General features: G+C 52.0%; 1 protein-coding gene across 4 annotated transcripts in view; it reads right to left on the bottom strand.

Annotated features, from left to right (window-relative positions):
• UNC13A (unc-13 homolog A) overlaps window positions 1-18,959 on the bottom strand; it is a 64,778-nt gene that overhangs the window by 26,897 nt on the left and 18,922 nt on the right. For all 4 annotated transcript variants that reach the window (XM_041760330.1, XM_041760332.1, XM_041760331.1 and 1 more), the window contains exons 9-24: window positions 17,198-17,405; window positions 12,716-13,255; window positions 12,372-12,480; window positions 9,966-10,012; window positions 7,113-7,191; window positions 6,946-6,951; window positions 6,426-6,497; window positions 5,925-6,144; window positions 5,222-5,449; window positions 4,167-4,308; window positions 3,874-4,043; window positions 3,106-3,221; window positions 1,674-1,837; window positions 1,124-1,274; window positions 483-551; window positions 66-155 (exon numbers count right to left, since the gene is read on the bottom strand). In XM_041760330.1, the coding sequence (XP_041616264.1) occupies window positions 66-155; window positions 483-551; window positions 1,124-1,274; window positions 1,674-1,837; window positions 3,106-3,221; window positions 3,874-4,043; window positions 4,167-4,308; window positions 5,222-5,449; window positions 5,925-6,144; window positions 6,426-6,497; window positions 6,946-6,951; window positions 7,113-7,191; window positions 9,966-10,012; window positions 12,372-12,480; window positions 12,716-13,255; window positions 17,198-17,405 (2,411 nt within the window). The remainder of the gene's footprint in view (window positions 1-65; window positions 156-482; window positions 552-1,123; window positions 1,275-1,673; window positions 1,838-3,105; window positions 3,222-3,873; window positions 4,044-4,166; window positions 4,309-5,221; window positions 5,450-5,924; window positions 6,145-6,425; window positions 6,498-6,945; window positions 6,952-7,112; window positions 7,192-9,965; window positions 10,013-12,371; window positions 12,481-12,715; window positions 13,256-17,197; window positions 17,406-18,959) is intronic.

Here is an 18,959-nt window from a genome sequence, read left to right on the forward strand (position 1 = left end):
ATTAGGAGCTAAGAGTGCTAGAAAATACCCCTCAGGGGGCTAATGAGACTGGGTCTCCTTCTTACTTTCATCCGAAAGAAGGTGATGCTGGTGAGAAGGTCCACAGTGGATTTGAGGTCCTGGAGTCTCTCTGGGCTGCTGGCTGGGAAGTTATTCTGTTGGAAAGGAGAAGAGGGGTAAGATTATGGAAGAAGGCTGGGTGGGGTAGCAGTGTTTTAGGGGAAACACAAGAGCCCCCCCCCCCGCAAGTTTCAGGAAATACGTGAAGGTCCATGAGAACATCTTGAAGCAACTGGGGGAGTCTGGTTGGATGTATCTAGCATGTTGGGCAGATGCTGCCCCACATATGTGTACAAATGTCAAAGGAACACATTCCACATATTAATATGGGTCCTCCCATGTACACTCCTGATGGGAGCTCTCCCCAGTGGGCACACACATGTGTGTAAGAGCAAGCAAGTCATCATGCATGCACTTCTTACCCGATACATGGAGAGGTCAATCCGTAGGGAGTTGTGCAGCTGGTCCAGGAGCTTGACAAAGCGCTCTTTCTGAGGAAGGAGAGGAGAAAGACGGATGGAAGCAGGGACATGGGGGTCAAGTGTAGCAGCTAAAAGTGGCTGCCATATTGGGTGAGTACTTACTACATACTAAGTGCCCCCCAACCACCATAGAACTGAACCCCTGTAATATTCATTTCCATTCTACAGAGGGGTAAATTGAGGCTTAGATAGGACAAGTGAGGGACCCCTGGGTGGCTCAGTGGTTTAGCGCCTGCGTTTGGCCAAGGGCATGATCCTGAAGTCACGGGATCGAGTCCCACATCGGGCTCTCTGCATGGAGCCTGCTTCTCCCTCTGCCTGTGTCTGCCTCTCTCTCTGTCTGTGTCTCTCATGAATACATTAAAAAAAAAGAAAGAGAAAGAAAGAAAGAAAGAAAGAAAGAAAGAAAGAAAGAAAGAAAGAAAGAAAGAAGGAAAGAAAGATAGGATAAGTGACTGGTGCAAAGTCACACAAAAAGTCAGGTCCAGATTAGAGACCAGGGAGTCACACAGGGTATGACCAGCACAGCGTTGGGCTCTCCCTCCTCCTGCAGTCCTGCAGCCCCGGTCTCTGGGACTGACCCCAAAGTTGGAGGCAGCAAAGCGGTCAGAGGCGGACACATTGGTGGAGGCGGTGGTGTGCGCATAGTAGGCATTGATGTTGGCAAGCAGGGTGCTCATGACGGCGGGCACCCCAGGACACATGTACTTGGAGGAGAGGCAGGCAAAGTGGCTGGTGGGAGGGAATGGGAGAAATTAGGCCTGGCATCCAGCCAGGACAGGCAGTGATCCCCCCTCCCCCCAGAATACCTCCAAGATAGCATCTGTGAGTGGCCCCCTCTAACCTCCAAACCATTCTTTCTGGCAGATTGTTTTCCAAGTTTCTCTGTCTCCTCTATGGGTTGCCCTATCTCTGCTTCTAACTCTGATTCTCACACTGTTATTTTAACTCCCAGAAATGGTACTTTCCTAACCTCCAGGGGATTACAGAATGCCCACCACACCCACACCCTCTTTGGATCCTTCTCCCAAGAACCCTTCCACCACTAGATCTGCCAGTGTTTACTTGGTGACCCCCTCACCCCAGTTTCCTGCACCTTGCCCTCATGTCCACCCCAGCCTGCAGCCTCACGTCATGGCTTGGTAGATGGACTCGACGCCATAGCGCATGGCAAATTCATCCACAATCTCCTGCGCTGTCTCATCATAGTAAACCTTCCAGGCGTCGTCACCCTTGGCATCTGGGATCTTCACAACCCCATTGTTCTGCACGTCTGTCACGAAGTGGAACAGGTTCTGCCACCAAGAGGGAGAAGGCATCATGGAGAGTGCATTGAGGCACAAGGGGTTAGAAAGATCCCAGGTCCAGGGCAGCTTACATCAGCCATACACTTATTCATTAATTTATTCATCTACTCTTTCATCCATCCACCACCCACCAATTCATTCAACTACCAAAACTTTCACCCATCCACTCACTCATCCTTGTAACACTTTAACCATACAACCATCTGTCTGTCCACCCACCTACCCACCTATCCATCTATCTATCTATCCGTCTACTCATTCACCCATTACTTTTTTTTTTTTATTTATGATAGTCACAGAGAGAGAAAGAGAGGGAGGCAGAGACATAGGCAGAGGGAGAAGCAGGCTCCATGCACCGGGAGCCTGATGTGGGATTCGATCCTGGGTCTCCAGGATCACGCCCTGGGCCAAAGGCAGGCGCCAAACCACTGCGCCACCCAGGGATCCCTACTCATTCACCCATTGATCCAGCTACCCCCAAATCCACCTGTCCACTCCTCTATCCTTTCATCCAACCATACTTTTATCCCTCCGTCCACCACCCATCTATTTAAACTTCCATCTATCTGCCTGCCCATTCATCCACTCATCCACCCACCCACCATTCATCTACCTAAAACTTCATCCATGCATTAATCCTCCCTTCTAATAATCCAACCACCATCCATCCATTCCATATATCTACCCACAATTTAATCTGTCCATTCAGCAATTAATCCATCCAACTATCCATCACCTATTTATCTACCCATCAATTTATCCATGCATCCATGCATCCATCCATCCATTCATCTGACATCTATCTTTCCACCCAACTACCAATCCAACCACCCCCAAATTTACTCATCCATCCATCTATACTTCCAATAGTTCAACCACACATCTGTCCATCCACTTATCCTTTTAACCACTCATCATCTATTTGTCCATTTAATCATTTATTCATTCAACAAACTGAGTTCTCTCCAGAGGCCCCCTGTTTGCGTCTGGGACAGATGGAAGGCCTGGAGCTTAGTGAGAGTCTGCCTAGAGGTCAGGGAGGGCTTCCCAGAGGAGGCAGCCCTAAAACTAGATGGATGGGGGGTGAGTTTTCCAGGCAGAAGGAATGGCATGGGGGACAGTCTTGGAGGCCCAGGGAGTGTAGATAGTGTGGCTGGAAAGAGGAAAGTGGGGCTAGGGCAGGCAGAAATGGCAAGTGGGGGCAATGTGGGAGATCCTAGTGAGCTTTGAAGGCAGGGAGGAGCTGTGGGCCTCACCTCGTGCAGACAAGTGTACTGGACATGGTAGGGGGCCACCTTTTCCTCCCCTTTGATCTCCACACTGATGTGTAGCCGGATGGCACCTGATACAGCGGATTTGTCAGTCCGCTTGTCTGTAGAACAGAAGGGAATGGCTGCATCAGAACTTTCCAATCCGGGCCTAGTATATTTTAATGTATGCATGACTGTAGCCCTCCTGGACTCCCTGAGATTAAGACCTGGGTAACTTGGCTTTCTTTTTCTTCTTTTTTTTTTTTTTCTTGGCTTTTTTTTCAGATTGGCTTTCTAGGCTTGTGCCTCTCCCATTAGCCTAGAATTCGCTAGGCCCTGTCTCTTCCTTCAACTAGGCCTCCAGATCTTTCTTCCTTGTTCAGGTTAAATTCCTGAGTCCTCATCTTCCTCTTTAACCAGGAGCCCTAGACCCTGCTTCTCCCCCCCAGACTGGGCTCTCAGGCCCTGCCTCTCCCATTAGATCAAGATCTGCAGAGTCCACTCATCTTAGACAGGGTTCCTGGGCTGGAGCCTCTCTCCTCAGACTAGGATCCTCAGGTCTTGTTTTCTGCCCCATCAGATTGGGTTCACAGACCCCGCCTCCTCCATCAGACTGGGCCTCACAGTCCTTGCCTCCCACATCAGATTGGGATTCATAGACCCTGCCTCCCTCTTCAGACTGGGCTCCTAGACTAACTCTTCCTGACCCTGGTTTCCCTCTTTGGCTCTCTGGGACACCCTCCCTGTCCCTTGCAGAACACCACCCATGCTCACCCAGGTTGTACCACACGTCCATCTCGCCGCTGAGTGTCCGCACCTCGATGATCGTCTGTCCCAGGAAGTCATCAGATTCCCTCTTAAACCGCTGCTTCACACGGGATTTGATGTCATCATCCTCATCCCAGACCCGCACCTTGATTCGGTCTGAGGAGTTGTGACATTCACTGCAGGGTGGGGGAGGCAGAGGCTGGAGTCAGGTGGCCAGCATACACTGCTCTTGGAGCCCCCTGCAGCTGCCCCAGCAGAGAGCTCCGCCGAGGGGGCCAGGGGTTTAACCAGGCACTTACAAGTGGAAGTTCTCCTCCCACACAGGGTTCAGGTTCCCATAGATAGTTTTTGTCCGTTTCTTGGTCTTCCCAACCTGGACAGTGACATAGGGGTCGCTGGATCCTGTCTTGTCCTTTGCCTGCAAGCCCTGGGCACAGACCACTGTAAGACACAAAGGACAAATACAAATATGAGCTCAAGGAGTAACACATGCTGAGAACAGTCACTGCCATGGGCTTCAGGTTGCTTACTGGGGACACCTGTGACATGGCTTGAGGGCTTTGTTCTGATCAAAGGAGTCCATGGGGACACCCACAAGACGTGAAGGTCATGGTAGAGAGTTAACACTCAGGGAGCCCTCAGCTGATGCAGAATGCGAAGGTGCCCCAGGGTCACTCCGGGGTAGGACATTCTATACATTGTCCTGAAATCTCCAGCAGGACTGAGCTTACAGTTGCTCATGGAGTCACCTGTTTACTGGTGTCCCCTGCAGGGCTCCTTCCCTTCCTGCTCCCAGACTCATGTCTCCACTAGCACTGCGGCTTCCTAGGGCCACCTCCTGGATATCCATCTGCCCTGAAATCCTCATCTCGAGGTCTGCTTTCAGGGAAATTCGAATGAGGTTGGGCATGGATAAACAGCCTAAGACTCCCACCCCTGGGTAGGACCACTCTGCTGTGTGAGCTCAACACTGTTCCCCAGTGGTCCCCTGGGGGAACTGAGCCCCAATCCTCCACAGCATTGCCTGATCATTGGCACGCTGTGTGGGTCTCCTTCCCTCCCAGGCTCACTTCTCAACTCCCATGGCATCACCCCCAAATAAACAATGTGCCCTCAATTCCTCTTTTCGGGGTCTGATTCTGGGAAGGCACCAACCAAGACTCATCCAGAGTGTCATGCACTCACATTTGGAGGCATTCATGCCCACCCACGCTGTGAGCACAAACACTCACACATATGGACATGGGAAAAGACATGGACACATTCGAGTACACTCAGCAAAGGAGCCATAGGAGGACGCACAGGGGACTGAGAAGAAGGGAGCCTGTGGCCACCCCAGCCCCCGCGGCCTCACCAGTGATGCTGATCTTGGCCGACCACTTGGATGTGCCGTCCAGCACGCTCTGCTTGACCGCCTTCATCTGCTGTGTATGCGCGGTCTTGGTCACGGCGAAGATCTCCTGGATGAGCTCGAAGATCTCAGGTTTGTTGCGCTCCCGGATCTTCATGCGGTCCTTGAGCACCATGATGATGTTCTGCGTGCGGTCCTCCGCCCCGTGCTTGGAGCTCTTTTCTGCAGCCCCTGCGGACGCACACAGCACTCACCGTCCAGAGGGCGCTCCCTCAAGGGAGCCAGAACCCCAACTCCCATTCCTGAGCTTCCTCGGCGGCAGCGGCGAAGGGTGCTTTAATCCATGGGGGCTCAGGTGACTCACCCTCACCCCAAAGCTGGAGCTGCTAGAGCTTTCTACTTGCTCTCTGAATCCTCTACCCCTCCACCCTTCAGTCCCCCCTGCCAAGACCCCGCCCCTTCTGTGACTCCTCCTCCCACTCTGAACCCCCTTCCTCGCGAGCCAACCCTAACCCTAACCCAATTTTCTCCAGGGGAACCGCTGACTCTCAGTAAGGCCATCCCTTGCAGGTTAGCTAGCTCCTGGGTCGCGCCCCACCCCTCTCTGACCCTGTCACATCCCTTCCCCCCCTTCCCCCCAATCGTGCAGCCAGGAAGCCTCGCCCCCCACCTCCGCGGGGCCCCGCCCCTCCAGCCCCAAGCTCACGCTGCAGGCAATCTGCGTTGAGCAGGTCCTGGCACTTCTCGTGGCACTTGACCCCGCACTCGGTGCAGCGCATGCCCTGCCGCGCGATGCCCCACAGCAGCCCCTCGCACTCGTAGCAGTAGGTGGGCGTGGTGGCCGTCCACACCTCGAAGTTGTGCGGCGTCGTGCAGGAGATGGGATAGATTAAGGCTTGCAGGGTCTTCTTGTAAACGTGGTTTTTCTGAGGGGAGGGAGGGGGGCGGCGTGGGGCTCTGTCCTGCCTCGCGCTCATCCCCTTGCTGAGTATAGTCAAGTCTCAGTCCCTCCCCCTGCCCCCAGGCTGTGGGACCACGGCTCCCTGCACAGATCGAGTTGGCAAGATGTTGCACAACCCAATTCTGGAAACCAGACTCTGGAGAGCGAGGAATGCGCGTCTCTGCTACACTCTCCAGCTCCTCCTCCTCCAGGAGCCCCCAGCCCAGCCCAGCCCTCAACCAGTGGAAGGGGAGGCCCCCCACGCACCAACTCTTCGTTGTTCAAAGTGCTGGAGGCCAAGGCTGAGGTGATGCCTGCTTTTCTGGACTGGACCAGGGACTGGGGCAGGGAGATCATCCAGGGAGTCACAGGGGTGGATTCACACCCAAGGGGTTGTCACCACAAGCAGAATCCACAGCCACAGTTTGGTGCCACAGCCGCGAATAGGAAAAACAGGTCACAGCAGCAGGAGCAGAACCAGGAAAGAATTGGAAAGTTTTACATGTTCTAGGTTAGAAGTGTGCAGCCTCACACCCCTGACTCACCCATCCCCCACCAGACTCAAGAGCTGCACTTGGCATGACTGCCAGCCACAGAACAAAACGACCAGCCACCCCATGAACCAAGGTCAGGGATCACCTGCTCTCTTCCCCACCCATAAACTTTAGGATATGGAGGGTCCTTCCCCCCTAAACCCATGGGTTGGGGCCATTTGAAAGATCCTAGTGGCAGGGTGGGTGGTCTGGGGAAGAGATGGAGATTGGAGGCCCAGGTTACCATCACTCACCATGGCCTAAGGTGTCCGTGCAGCAGATAGGGTAGAAATCAGATTACATTAGTTCCAGAGAACACTTTGCTAGCTCCCAGTCCCAGGCCTGCCATGGGCAGTTGTATAGGTTGAGCACTGCTATGGCAGTCCTCCTCTGCTGGGGGAGGAGAGGGCCAGGGGCTCACCAGGTCGCTCACGAGTGGAATGGGCTTCCTCTTGCGGATGTCTGGCATGCTGTCAATGATGATGAGGCCACCTCCAGGGCTGCAACACACACAGGATGTCAAGAACCCAGGCTTCCCTCTTCCTCCAATAGACATCACTTGAGGCCCAGACATCACTTGATCTCCCCCAGGATTAATCGTATTTCCGGAAAAGATCCATTTAAGTCCTAGCCCCCCAACTAACCTCACAACGTGGACTTATTTGGAAGTGGGGTCATCGCAGATATAATTAGTTAAGATGAGGTCATCCTAGAGTAGGTGGGCCCCTTATCCAGTATAACTGGTGTCTTTATAAAAAGGGAGATGGCAATGTGACAAGAGACAGAGATTAGAGTGACATATTTACAAACCAAGGAATCCTGAGGATTGCCAGCAGTTACCAGCAGCTAGCAAGGCAAAGACGGGTTCTCCCCTACAGGTGTCAGAGGGAGTGTGGGCCAGCCAACAACTCAACTTTGGAATTCTGATCTCCAGAACTATAAGAGAATCTATTTCTGTTTTTTATTTTATTTTATTTATTTATTCATGAGAGACACAGATTGAGAGAGGCAGAGACACAGGCAGAGGGACATGCAGGCTCCACGCAGGTAGCCCGATGTGGGACTCAATCTGGGACTCCGGAATCACACCCTGAGCCAAAGGCAGACGCTCAACCGCTGAGCCACCCAGGCATCCCTATTTCTGTTGTTTTAAGCTATGAATTTGTGATAGTTTGTCCTAATGGCCCTAGGAGATGAAGACATTGGACACCAGCTTCCTCATCTGGGAAATGGGAGATGATGCAGTTGCCCACGTTTTGTTTTTTTAATTTGTTGAAAAATTTGTTCACGAAAAAAAAAATTTTGTTCATGAGAGACACAGAGAGAGAAGCAGAAACATAGACAGAGGGAGAAGCAGCTCCCTGCTGGAAGCCCGATGCGCGACTCGATCCCAGCACCCCGGGATCACGACCTGAGCCAAAAGCAGACACGCTCAACCACTGAGCTACTCAGGTGCCCCAGTTGCCCAAGTTTAATGAAAATTTGAATTAAAGCAAATCTAAATAATATACTAAAATATTCATGAAGTCTTTCCCTCTGCTCAAAATTGGAAATAGGTATGTAGATTTACAATCTCCTGGGGGACACCTGGGTGGCTCAGCGGTTGAGCATCTGACTTTGGCTCAGGGCATGATAACAGGATCCGGGATCAAGTCCCACATCCGGCTCCTTGTGGGGAGCCTGCTTCTCTCTCTGCCCCTCTCTCTCTCTCTCTCTCTCTGTCTCTCATGAATAAATAAAGCTTTAAAAATATATATAAATAGGGATGCCTGGGTAGCTCAGTAGTTGAGCATCTGCCTTCGGCCCAGGGCATGATCCTGAAGTCCCAGAATCAAGTCCCACATCGGGCTCCCTGGATGGAGCCTGCTTCCCCCTCTGCCTGTGTCTCCGCCTCTCTCTGTGTGTCTCTCATGAGTAAATAAACTAAATCTTTAAAATATATATAAATAAATAATAAATAAAATCTATTCTGGAACTGGATGCCTGGGTGGCTCAGTCGATTAAGCATCTGCCTTCGGCTCAGGTCATGATCCCCAGACATCGGGCTCCCTGCTCAGCAGAGAGTCTGCTTGTCTCTCTCCCCCACCCCTCATGCTCGCTCTCTCCTTCTCTCTCTCAGATAAATAAATGAAATTTTAAAATCCATTCTGGAAGGAGTGACTTCAAAGCTGATGGGAACAAGGGAGCTGGAAATGTGCGCTGTTGCCTCTTGGCAGTGTTGGCGTAGCTGGTGGATCTGAATGAGCCCTGCGGCAGAGGCCACTGTGGCCTGTACAAATTCACTTTACTGAGAGGTGCTCTCATCCCAAAAAAGTTTCAGGGGTGGCTCCTCTCCAGAAGCTTCCCATGGGCCGGTGAGAGAGGTGCCTGGCAGCCAATGACTCTGGACAAGCCTTGGGGTGCTACTCACGTGCCAGAGCTCCCTCCAGAATCAGGCAGAGGCACAGTGACTCCTGAATGACATCCGTGCTTGGCTGCTCCCCCTGACTCCCCCTGCCTGCCTCACACATTTCTCTTGAGGGCCTTTCCTCCATAAATCATGTGTGTATCCCCGTGTCGGTCCCTGCTTCCGGGGCTCCCCACCCAGCACACCTGCTCATCTGGGAGTCACAGCTTGTGTCTCCGCGCCTCTGTGTGCAGAGGACGTACAAGGGAAGGCGGTCACCCTCCTGCTGCTAATTTTAAAACATTAGTGGAATCTAAAAATATATTTTACATCTTCTAACCTCACCACTCAGATGCTCAAGGAAAAGAAAGCCCCGAAAATTAGAAACTTAAGAAGTCAGATATGACAAAATGCTCCATGGAAGCCCAAATGGTTCTCATTAAAGACCCAGAAACCACAGGGATGATCTGGGATATTTAAAAACCGGAATCAAAGCAAAAAATGCACTCCAGGATTACAGAGGTATTGCCGCCGGAAACAGGCTCCTCCTTTATCTCATATTTATATCTAGGGGAGAATGGTCTTGAGTAATAGAAGCGGCTGGGGTGAGGCATGTACCTCTTTGGACTCAGTTTCCCCACCTGTAAAATAGGAGTAGCCGGCCTCCCGTGGGTGTGTTATGAGGATTCAATGTGTCACTGTCTTTGGCTTCTGTCTATAGTGAATGTCTTAGGATAGAGGCACATTATTTCACCTGACCTGTCACTCGGTCTGTCCCCTGTCTAAATGGAACCCCTTGCTGCCCTCATGGGGCAGAGGCTATGAGGTAAAGCAGTCTCAAGCTCTAGGTTCAAAAGTTTCTTCTACCCTCACAATTCCGTTACTCACCCGCCTTTGAACCACAGCGATTTAGACATTTCTCCTTCTCCTCGGGCCTGTGGGACAGACAGATATGGTCAGTGTGGCAGCCTCTCCTCAGGCCAGGCTAGGCTCCCCACCCACTTTTGTCTCCCCTTTGGGCTGGGTCCTAGTCCTCATTGTGTGTTCTTAAGCTTTCTCTGGGCCTCAGTTTGTCCATCTGTAAAATAGGGAGAGAAGAGCACCTCTTTATCACCAATCTCAGTAGAATTCGGTCTCCTTGTCTATCAGAATGGGGATGTGTTGGTATCAACTCCAACAAGAGCTCCTGCTCTCTATTCCTGGGATTCTCTGGGGCTGACTCAAACACTCATAAGAGTGTCATTCTTCCAGCCTCACCTGCTCATCTGATCTCAGACCCCAGGGCCTTTGCCTGAACTGTGCTAGCTCTTTTTTTTTTTTTTTTTTGAGATTTATTTATTTATTCAAGAGAGAGGCAGAGACATAGGCAGAGGGAGAAGTAGGCTCCCTGCGGGGAGCCGATGCAGGACTTGATCCCAGGACCCCAGGATCACTCCCTGAGCCAAAGGCAGATGCTCAACCGCTGCGCCACCCAGGTGTCCCTGTGCTAGCTCTTTATATGCCCTCCCACCTACTGCACCTGTCCAGCTTCCATTTATCATTCGGATCTCAGTGTAGACCCAGGGCTGACTCCCCCACCTCCTATGTAACTAAAGGGTGGCAGGGTGATGGAAGAGTGGGAAGGGTCCAGCTCTCTCTTCTGAAGTATCATTGAAGTATTTTGGGTATCACCTCCTCCAGGAAGTTTTCCTGATTGTCTTGGAATAGCTTTACATCCCTTCTGTGACACCCAGAAGGCTGCCCATGTTTATTTATTTATTTATTGTCATATTACTGACTTCATTACAAGGGTAGCTGCTGTTTTTTCACTTAATTTGCTGACTTAATGAAAGTTATTCAACAGACTTTATGCTGTGTATTCTTTTCTCCCCTTTGCATTTAGAATCATGTGAACCTATTATTTAGTTAAAAAATAAAATTCTGGGTTTTTTAAAAAAGATATTTTTATTTATTTGACAGAGAGATAGAGAGAGCCAGAGAGCACTGGCAGGAGGAATGGCAGAGGGAGAAAGAGAAGCAGGCTCCCCGCTGAGCAGGGAGCCTGATGCAGGACTCGATCCCAGTACCCTGGGGTCATAACCTGAGCCGAAGACAGATACTTAATTGACTGAGCCACCCAGGTACCCCTAAAATTCAGTTTTAAAACATAAATTAAGAAAAAACATAAGAAATTTGGGGCGTCTGAATGGCTCAGTGGGTTAAGCGTCTGCCTTTGGCTCAGATCATGATCCCGGGATCCTGAGATGGATCCTGGGATGGATCCCTGCTTAGCAGAGAGCCTGCTTCTCCCTCTCTTCCCTGCTCATGCTGTCACTATCTCTGTCGCTAACTCTGTCGCTATCTGTCACTATCTCTGTCTCTCCCTCAAATTAATAAAATCTTTAAAAAAGTAAGAAATTTGACTTGAAATTTCTGTGGCTTTGATGTTTGATGGTCTAGGACTTTGGGAGTTTTTTTAGAACCTCCTATTGCCACCCCCACCCTAGTTTGGAAGGTCCCCTTGCATAAGGGCACTGTTCTGGCGCCAACCCAGGGTGGCTTGAGCAACTGAAGAGATATATGAATGGCCTCAATCCTCCTGCCCATCTGAGCAGTCACCCTGACCCTAACGCTAATCTTTCACTTAATTTCTTCTCTGACCAGACCGCAGACCTTTCCCCAACCCTGACACTGGTACCCAATGTGACCCCAGGCATGGATTCCTCCCCCTAACACCAATTTTAACCCTGACCTCTGATCTCGGACTCCTGCCTAACTCTGACCTCTATGCCTATCCCTAACTTCTACCCCTATCCATGAACTTGAGCTCTGAATGGCTGTAACTATGACCTGGCTCCAGGTTCCAGCTCACCTCTTCTTCCCCACTCAGAATTCCAGCATAGGCATGGGGGAGGCTGGGCTGGGCCTTGGTGGGGGCAACTAGTTGGGGAAGAGGACAGGCAGGCTTGGGTGAGAACAGACAAAGCCAAGGTGTAGCTAGGGCCAGGGAGGGGTCCGATCGGACAGGGGCTGGGCCGGGAATGAGGGGATGACTAGGACGGTGTGGGTGGGGCCAGGGGGCGTGGGCGGAGCCATGGAAAGCCCAGAGCCGGGCAAGGGAGTGGGCGTGGCCAAGCCCTCCGTGGGCGTGTCATGGCTCGTGTGGGCGGGGCCTGGGAAAGGACCAGGGCGGGTGGATGATGGGCGTGTTGGAGAAGTGGGAGCACGGATCCCCTACCCCCCACCTCACCCCCCCACCCCGCACGGGTGTGGGCGGGCATGGGCCTGACCCCGCAGGCGGCTGCTTTCACTCACCTCCTGCAGCTGCAGCCGCACTTTGTTGAAGGCTCGAAGCCAGTTGGCCTTGGCCCTGGACATGGAGTCCTGACCCTCCTGGCCTTCCTCATCCTCTCGTCGCCTGAAACTGGGGCAAGGGGCGTCGTGAGGCTCCGGGAACGGCCCTCCCTTGACCTTCCGCCCTCCGAGTGACGTCAGGCCCTCCGTGGCCTCTCTGGCCCTTCCCCTGTGATGGGCCTCAGTACCCCTTCCGCTCCCCAACCCATGACCCCGTGACAAACTCCCCTCCACTCGCCAGGTCCATGCTGACCCCATCGCAGCACCGCTGACCCCGCGACAGCCCCTCGGTCCCCTCTCACTACCTCTCCTCGGACTTGGGGGGTTCCGGCTCAGGTGCCCGCTCAGCTGTGGGCACCTCCTCCGGTGCCGCTGGTTCAGGGGCCGCCTTGGCCACCTCGTGGGCCTCAGCAGGTACAGCCGGAGCCTTCTCCTCCTTCTCAGATGCCGCCGGCGGGAGGCTGACACGCTTGAAGTCCTTGGGCTCAGCCACGGCCACCTCTTCACGCTGGGTGTAGCTACCTATGTCATCAGGCACCTCCTCCTCCTCCTCCAGCTCCTCCTCATCCTCGGGCAGCTCCTCCTCCTCCTCCAGGAAGTCCTCCAGATCCTCATCCAGCTCTTCGTCCAGTTCTTCGTCCAGCTCCTCCTCGTCCTGGTCCCAGCGCGGCGAGTCCTTGTGGTAGCTGACCGAGCTGTGGCAGGAGTGGTACGAGTCCCGGTCCCGCTCGTCCTCCAGCTCGGAGCCCTGCAGACTCTGCTCGTCGGGGTCGAAGTCCTCGCTCAGCTGCGAGCTGCCCTGGCTCAGTTCTCCCGAGGAGGCATAGCGGCTACTGCCGGTGGGGCTGTGGGGACGAGCCAGGGCTCAGCGGCGGAGGCTCAGAGCCACCGCCTGACCCAGCCCCAGGCACACAGGTTCCGTCACCCAGGCATCCACTCAGCATCGGTTAAGCACCTGCTGTGCACCAGGTTGTGCCCTAGGCACTGGGGGGTGGGGGTGGGGGGACACGGACACACAGCCATGAACAAAAGAAACAAAAACTCGGGATCCCTGGGTGGCGCAGCAGTTTAGTGCCTGCCTTTGGCCCAGGGTGCGATCCTGGAGACCCGGAATCAAATCCCACGTCAGGCTCTCGGTGCATGGAGCCTGCTTCTCCCTCTGCCTGTGTCTCTGCCTCTCTCTCTCTCTCTCTCTCTCTCTCTCTCTGACTATCATAAATAAAATAAAAATTAAAAAAAAAAAAAAAGAAACAAAAACTCCTGGCATTTCCCATCTGGAGGTACAGGCAGTAAACTGGAAGGATGACATCAGTGATCACTGATGACCCACGGTGCCTCACTCCTGTCCACGCACTGTGGAGGCTGCAAATGCTCCTCTCACGTGCTGGGGACCCCACTCAGCACCCTCACCTCCAGTCTTTGGAGGCTTCGTGCTCCTGATGAAAATTCAACATGCCACGCCTGGCTCCTGATGTCCCCAAACCTCAACCCGGTCCTCCTACCACCAAGCCTCCTCCATTCACCAGGGACCCATGCCTCCTTGCCTCCACCTCCACTCACAGCCCACCCTGCAGTCTAACTCCTCGGCTCCACCTCAAAAACATTTGCAAAATGCAGCCACTGTCTGGCGCCCTGGGCCCCACCCTAGTCCAGGCTCTGCCATTTCCACCAGATGCAGCCCCAACGTCCACTCCTGCCCCCAACAGGACCTGCTTCCCATGGAACCACAGAGGAGCTTCTTGGAATCACAAGCGCAATCGCATACCTCCCTGCCCCAAACCCCACTGTAGCTCCTTAGAGCCCTGGGAATAAAATCTGTGCCGTGCCCCACACCCAGTGTGGCCCCAACCCTCCAGCCTCCCCACCTCATCTCTCTCAGTGCTGCCTGCCCTCCCCTCTGCTCCAGCCACATCGGCTTTCTCACTGTTCCTCCAAAACCCTACACTCGTGCCCCTCTCTAGGCCTTTGCCCTGGCTGTGCCCTCTGCCAGGAACCCCTCTCCTCACCTGCTTTATCTGGCAAAATCCTTTGGTGCCCATCGAAATGTCACTTCTTTGAGAGAGTTTCTCCCCACCCTCTGGCCAAGTCAGGTCCTAATATGCCCCCTGGATTGTGCTGGACATGACTAGAAGAAACATCTATCTCTGCCTGAGGGTGGGCAGCGTGACACATGGGCCACCATGCATCCCTCTAATCTAATCATTCATTCAGTCACTCAACAGACATCATTCCTTGTCTTAAATACTTCCTCCACTCTCAGTGACTGGGACCTCTTTCCCAGTTCCAGGGATGCTGTGGGATCAAAAGGGGGTTTCTCCCTCTAGCTATTCTTTGCTAATTTATGAGTTTAGTTGATTGCCTTTTAGTGCCCATCCTTGTAGACGGCAGGAGACAGGTGGAGGATCAGCAGGTATTTCCTTGCTGGAAAGGACTCCAAGCTCTCTCTGCTGATGAATACCCCTGAGGTCCACCTGCAACCCTGGGCACCACAGAAATTGCCCCAGGCGTGGCTTTGGGTTCATCCTCGCAGTCTGGCTCTGACATAATGAGTCCCAACACAGCTCTCACCCAACTCGGATGCTTCCCCTGGCTCCCATGCCCCTGAGTTAGCCACCCAAGGGCCTTCTGCATGATCTGGCACCTCGAATCTCTCCAGTCTGTGGCTAAGCTGTTTCCTCTGCCTGAAATTCCTTTCATCAGACTTCTCATTTATCCTTCAAGGACCATCTCCCAGGCACCTTCCTCCAGGAAGCCCTCCCTACCCTTGCCCACTGCTATAGTGTCCATTCCTGTCCCTCCTTCGAGTCAAGCCTGACCTGTGGGTTGGGATATTTGTGTCTGGCCCTGTGTCCCCAGCCTCTCAGATCACCCAGCACCAGGCAGCACAGCCAGGATGCCCGGGGAGTGCAGCTTGAGTCACTCTCAGGGGAACGCAGGCTATTTCCACCTCTGCATCCTCTCCTTCTGAAATGTCTCCCCTCATCCCTGTGTGGCCTGACCACAACACGAGAGGAGGGGACTCCTCTTTCTCCACCTCGCCCCCCCATTCCATCCTAGGAATGCCCACAGTAGACAGACTCCTCCAACCAATCACTTCCTGGCACTTTCTCTGGGTCTGCTGCTAGGGTCATTCTCCAGCGCTTTTTCTCCAAAACAAGACTTCTCCTTCTTCTAAAAAGTTAATAGTTTATTAATATTTGATATCTTACTCTTAGCTATTTCCAACATGTTGAAACTTTGTTCCCATAATCGCTTATGTCGAAGCCAGCTCGAGTATGCAAATGAATGCGAGTGATGCTTTAGTGAAGGAAATGTATTCTTTGGGGAACAAATATTTTGGAAAAAGATCCACAACCAAAAATCACACCAGGCCATTACTTGGTACCCAGTAGGTTCACCCTAAATACTAGTCCTGGGACACCTTGGTGGCTCAGTGGTTGAGGCATCTGTTTTCGGCTCAGAGTGTGATCTTGGGGTCTGGAATCCAGTGCCACATCGGGCTCCCCACAGGAGAGGCTTCTCCCTCTGCCTATGTCTCTGCCTCTCTCTGTGTGTCTCATGAATAAATAAATAAAATCTTAAAAAAAAAAAAAAACACTGGTCCTTATGACTTACCAGCTGTTGTGACCTCAAACAAAGGACTTAACCTCTCTGTGCCTTGATTCTCCATCTGTCAAATAGGACTAATAGTATTCCCACTCAGAGAATTAAGTGAGATGACAAAGGGAAGGTGCGTTGGTCCAGCACTGGGCACATGGTTAGCTCCAAACGCCATTATTTGTGCTGTGTACCTAACGGTCACTGTGTAGCACTTTCAGACACCACCCTAAGTGGAATGTTTACAAATATTCAAACTGCTTAATATCATGTTCGTCATCATTCTGTTTGGAAACCAGGGCTGGGGTAATCAGGTCCGCGAGGAAGGAGGGCCCGCACAAGAGTCAGCCTCTCAGGCTTGAGGACCAGCACCTGCACTGAAAGGTGCCATGGTTCATGAGCACCAGGGGACTCACCTACTGAACAGATCTAGGGACAGCCTACTTTCAAGGGACTAGTGATGATGGCTAGACCGAACAGGCAGCTCCAAGTCACCGTGCCCATGGCTCCCATTCAGAAACCCAGAGTCGGGCCATTAGGGAGGGCTGGGCAGGACCATGCCAGGACCACCAGCTGGCTGCTTGCTGGGCGTCCTTCCAACATCACTATGCTTCACCACCCTCCACGAATGCTCGTCTCTTCCTCCACCTGCCCCTCCCCTGCCCAGTCAGAGAGCACACAGAAACCAGTGCCCTTAAAGGGAGCGCCAAGGCACCCCCATTTTCAGAGGCAGCTCTCAGGGGCCTTCTGACTTAGCCCTCTTTCTTCAGCCAAAACGGGTCGTCTTTTACCAAGTGTATGAGATTTTCTTACAAGATCAGAGTAAAGAAAGGGCTCTATTAGGGCACCGGGGTGGCTCAATGGTTGAGCGTCTGCCTTTGGCTCAGGTCGTGATCCTGTGGTCCGGGGATCGAGTCCCGTATCAGGCTCCCCTCAGAGAGCCTGCTTTTCCCTCTGCCTGTGTCTCTGCCTCTCTCTCTGTGTCTCTCATGAATAAATAAATAAAATCTTTAAAAAAGAAAGAAAGAAAGGGCTTTATTACCCACCAGAAAGTATGAATGCTGCTTTCCTAAACCCACTTACCGCCACCTCCAGCTTCCCTGGGTCCCCTACTCCTCTCTCCACTCTGGGGCCCAGAGCCAGATACACGCACATGCACACACATCGATCCCCTTCTCCGCGGTGTTTACCTGAGGGCCCGTGGCTCGGAGAACTCCTCATAACTGTGCATGGAGTCACTGTAGGATTCCCGGGAACCCAGGGGTGGCGGGCGGACAGAGTACTGGTGGACTGAGGCATTGGGCTGGGATGTAGTGTAATAGGGTGGCGGGATGCTGTTGCTTGTCTCGCTGCGATAGTCACTGTCACGATCATCCACTGCACTGTCAGGGTCATCATCTAGAAGAGAGAGGAGGGGAGGGGAGAGAGTGAGGAGGGGAGGGAGAGAGAACACACAATGAAAGCCAATCCCAATCTCTCAGACTCCTCAGACTAGGGAAATCTTCAGTGGCTGCTAACCCGAGCAGGGGAATCTTGGCCAGAATGAATAAAAGACCTTGGGTCCTGTTAATAGAAGTAGAGGCTTTAGGATAAGGGAGGGGAAAACTCTGCTTTGCCAGGCGGACTGGACTCAAAGTTTGGGGTCCAAAATAGGTCCTACAATGTGAGAAGGATAAGGACAAATTGGAGGGTGTCCCTTCAGCTCAAATGTGAGCATGGACTTTGCTAAAGTCCAAGCTCTCTGAAAACAAGACGGTGAGCTTCCCATAACAGGAGTCACACACTCAGGGAAAAGTTTAGAGGGAAGTCAGGAGGACAAGGTGGAGTATAAATTTCCTTTAACTCTCAGAGATTTCCTGATATCCAAGGGTGTGGATCTTAGGTCTGAACTCACACGTGTGGGAAGAAAGAAGGAGCTCCGACAGATACTATAGTCTTCAAAAAGGATCGCATTCTTAGTTAGCAAGACCGCCACACACTCAGAATCTATCACTAAAATGGAAAAGGGTGGAATTGCTGAACTTCAAGTGTTTTATGAGAATTAAGGGACATTTTAGTTTGGTTTATTTTCCTTGATAAGAAGAGAACAGTGTGGAAGGATGTTAGATTGTAGTGGGATGGGAGAGACTCCATTTATTTAGAAAGTGACACTTGAGGGGCACCTGGGTGGCTCAGTCATGAAACACCCCACTCTTGATTTTGGGATGAGGTCAAACCCTGTGTCTGGCTCAGTGGGGAGTCTGGTTGAGATTCTTACCCTCTGCTCCTCCTTGCACCAACCCCCCACCACCACCCCGGGCACGTGTGTGTGTGCATGCTCTCTTAAAAAAAAAAAAAATAGAAAGCAATACTTGAAAATAAATGGGCTGCAAAAAAAAATAATTTAAACCCCTGACTGGGTGGTCTATAGTATTCTCAGCCATGGCATCAATTTACTGGTGATATTAAATACCAAAAGGGTTGCTTGCCCCTTTTTACGCCTGTTAAGTTTTTCTGGCTCATTTCCCAGATGTTTGTGTGCTTTTATTGCCTTATTATTTTAACCTTCTAAATTTTTTCCAGCTAGTAGTGTCTGTTTCTATATATTTGACAAGTAGGTCCTTTTTTATAATGTTTACCACATCAAATGTATTTATTTATTTATTTATTTATTTAGCATTCTGAGAAAACTTACATTCATTTTCAGCTAGCGAAGCTGGCCTTACCAAGGTGATTCTGGCTTCCTGGTTTCTCATCTGACTTGGACCACTGTGACCTACAAGCTTTTTATCCTGTCCTGTCATACGTGGCCAGCATCTGATTGATGCGCTCTGTGCCATCATCAATGCTGGCATTTTAGGCAGAAGCAGATGTGAATCTCCATGGCTCAGACCCGCAGGCATTGGGGTGGAACTGTGAGGCCATAAAAGCCTGAAGTGGGGGATCTGAAACCCAGACAGTACCCCCTGGAAG

The sequence above is a fragment of the Vulpes lagopus genome, chromosome 7 (genome assembly GCF_018345385.1).
Source record: "Vulpes lagopus strain Blue_001 chromosome 7, ASM1834538v1, whole genome shotgun sequence".
NCBI classification, from domain to species: domain Eukaryota; kingdom Metazoa; phylum Chordata; class Mammalia; order Carnivora; family Canidae; genus Vulpes; species Vulpes lagopus.